This window comes from Nicotiana attenuata, unplaced genomic scaffold (genome assembly GCF_001879085.1).
Source record: "Nicotiana attenuata strain UT unplaced genomic scaffold, NIATTr2, whole genome shotgun sequence".
In the NCBI taxonomy this organism is placed as follows: Eukaryota; Viridiplantae; Streptophyta; class Magnoliopsida; order Solanales; family Solanaceae; genus Nicotiana; species Nicotiana attenuata.
The window spans coordinates 1-2,863 of record NW_017688403.1 but is presented as its reverse complement, the minus strand read 5'-3'; the positions used below and the strand labels follow the sequence as shown (position 1 = coordinate 2,863).

At 35.9% G+C, this 2,863-nt stretch overlaps 1 protein-coding gene across 2 annotated transcripts; it reads right to left on the bottom strand.

Annotated features, from left to right (window-relative positions):
• Positions 1-14: 14 nt before the first annotated feature.
• On the bottom strand, positions 15-2,090 carry LOC109222337 (uncharacterized protein slr0889-like). 2 transcript variants are annotated; one of them, XM_019386703.1, is made up of 4 exons: positions 1,905-2,088; positions 1,488-1,598; positions 709-817; positions 15-592 (listed from the first exon to the last, which is right to left on the bottom strand). In XM_019386703.1, the coding sequence occupies exons 1-4, from the start codon at positions 1,988-1,990 to the stop codon at positions 470-472; spliced, it is 429 nt and encodes a 142-aa protein (XP_019242248.1). In that variant the 5' UTR covers positions 1,991-2,088; the 3' UTR covers positions 15-469. The 2 variants fall into 2 exon arrangements, with proteins under 2 accessions (XP_019242248.1, XP_019242249.1); XM_019386704.1 differs by having other exon boundaries at positions 490-592; positions 705-817; positions 1,905-2,090.
• Between the last annotated feature and the right edge of the window lie 773 nt (positions 2,091-2,863).

The following is a 2,863-nucleotide window of genomic DNA, read 5'->3' as shown; positions in this document are numbered from 1 at the left end:
AGTTGGTTTGCTCCAAGAAATCAACTCCATTTTCCATTCTTCACACTTGAATAGAAATAGAATGCTAATGCTGCTTTCTTTTCCACATGAAAAAGGGTGTTTGACATTAACAATCTTGCCCGCCGATGAGGAATTTTCACATTTCAATGACAATGATTCATCCCCCCACTTAATATTTATCCTATTTTCTTTTTCAAAACTGAAAGAAGATATTTTAGTTACAAGTTATGGGTAGTAAATTTTAAAGGGTGAAAATAGTTTTTAATTGCCACTATCAATTTATTTCAATGTGACTAGCTAGAACTTAAACTGCTATTTTCTTGTCTATTTATTGTAGTCACTTTCTCTGTTGGAAGAATGGTTTTAATTCAGAGGTTTTGAGTCCTTCCCTTAGTATTTTGCACAATTTCGTTTCACCGGAAAGAAAACCAATTTTGAACATATAACAGGAGATTTGTAGGTAAATTCCTCACTTAAAGCTTTCTTTGGCCCTCGTAGCATCGCCATCCGCAATAGCAAGAACGAGATTAGCATATCCAAGCCTGAGATTTTCTGGAAGATCCTTAACTTGTCCATAATCCAGCAATGCAACCTTAATAATTAAGAAAAGAATGGCATGATCCTTGTCAGCACTCTGAACAAGAACAAATTATATATGATCATCGAGAACTGAATGCGGAAGAAGAAAAAGAGAAGACGCATACTTGCCTCGGCACCTCTACAGATTAGAATATTCCCAGGGTGTGGATCTGCATGAAAGAAACCGCTCCTGAGTATCATCTGTCCATATGCCAGGGACAAACTTTTAAGAATATTCCTGCATGCAGAATTAACCAAATAAGAGAAGCTGAATGACGTTGAAAAGAGACTAGGAACACTTGGAAACTACTGACTTTGTAAATAGTAATGATAGTTTGGGAAAATAAATTGACTGAAAGAGTCATATTAAGAGAATAAAGACTTCTCTATTTTAGGAAATATTTGAGAAGGAATAACAGAGTTCTGCGTTAATTTAATTAATGACGAATTACTGAAAAAAAGGGAGCTCTTTGCAACAGTTAACATGGCAAAGAGCTGAGAAGTTCAAAGTGAAGATTGTGTGGTGGAACGTTTTAGTACGGCAAACATCTCAAGCTATGTAGCTTTTGAGAATATACTTTATGTTCTTAAATAAATAGGTAGGTGGCGAAACATCTTCAAAAGTTCTTCTGGTTGAGAGGAGAGATTTTGAAGAATCTCATCTCTAAGAAGATATAGGTGTAGAATGAGAATCTTTCGTGGAGATAAGTGGCGTAATAACCTAGAACAAGTGTCGCAATCACCATAAAGTTTGTTATTTCAGGAATAATTCAGAAACCAGCTATTTTGTGTTAAATTTAGTCTTGCAGAGATAACAAATATATCGAAAGAGATTGTGACCAAAATAAATTGAGAAGAGAAAATATGACGTGAAATCTAAGTTCATTCTGAGAAATCTGGTTTCTCACTGCTTTGCCACTGCTGCAACTTTACCATCTGGACTTATGCCTCTCTTTGACATTTCATCACCCAGCTTCAGGATCGGGGTTCCATCAATATATTCCATCATTAGGACCCTCCTATTACAAAATTTAGACAAAAAAAAAAAGGGATTACTAAGGTAAATGAAAAGAACTTACATTGTTAATATAAAGTTCATAAATCTAACAGAGTACAGACAAACCGAGGTTGAAAGTAAATGAACCTAACTTACATCTATTAGTAGTTGGAATGATGAAAGCAAACAAGATGTGAGAATTTAGTTTTCAACAATCTCTTGATCCACCTTATAACAGCAAGACATCTCAAATGTCCACTGAATATCAAAATCTACCAACATTCGAATATGAAAACATCAACTGATCAAATATTCAGCAGCAGTTCACCTTGTGACAATATCTCGAAGCACCCGGGGAACAATAACTGGGGACTTTTTGTTATTTTCGTAGAGAAAACGCCGAATTCTATCCATTGCGTCAGCCTCTCTCAAAAAGTTGAATTCACACCCAATCTTAGATGGAAGAACTGAAATCAGTTTATTGAAACAATAGGATAAACAGAAGAAACTTGAACTATGAGAATTAGGAGGCAGAGAAATCAAACAGCCTATGAGCTCATCAGGAAGCTATCAGATCAGAAATAGAACCGCCTTTGGATCAGGTATGTCATTAGCTACTAGAAGAAGAAATAATGCACTTTTAGCCTACTTAACTGCACACGGGAGATAATTCAATTACGAAATCAAATATATGTCCAGAAGCTCAATGCCAGTTGCAATTATACTAACTACTACTGGTATTATTGTTATTGTTCTTAAATCAACAGCTCTGACCATCGACTCATAACGCCAATCAACTTACATATAAGCATTAAAAATCATCATTTGCAAAATAAAATGTTGAGAACAAGGCTCAAAGAAATCTTAAGGCCTTAAATCTAATAATAATGTGTACAGATGACGAGAAGTAAGAAACAGAAACCTCAATGTTCCCATTTTCTTTAAACAAGCAACAGTACCTACAATTTTTTCTGACCCAATGTTTTGCCACCACAAGGAATTATTTCCTCCACCGTAGGAAACTTCTCGTCTTCAATGGCAACAGAATTGCCATCAGCATAAGGAGGCATAATCACCGCCAAGGGGACAGGGTTATCTCTCTCATCGGAACTAGAGGATACATTAGCCATAGTTGTGACAAGAGGAAGGATATTCAAGTGAAGAAGGGTTAAAAGCAACTGGAGTCACTAGAACCAGGAAAGAAGGCACACAACAATGGAGTAAGGAGAAGGAGGCAGAAGGATTTGAAGTGAAAAATACGTAAAGAACGAATGAATGCCTTCACAT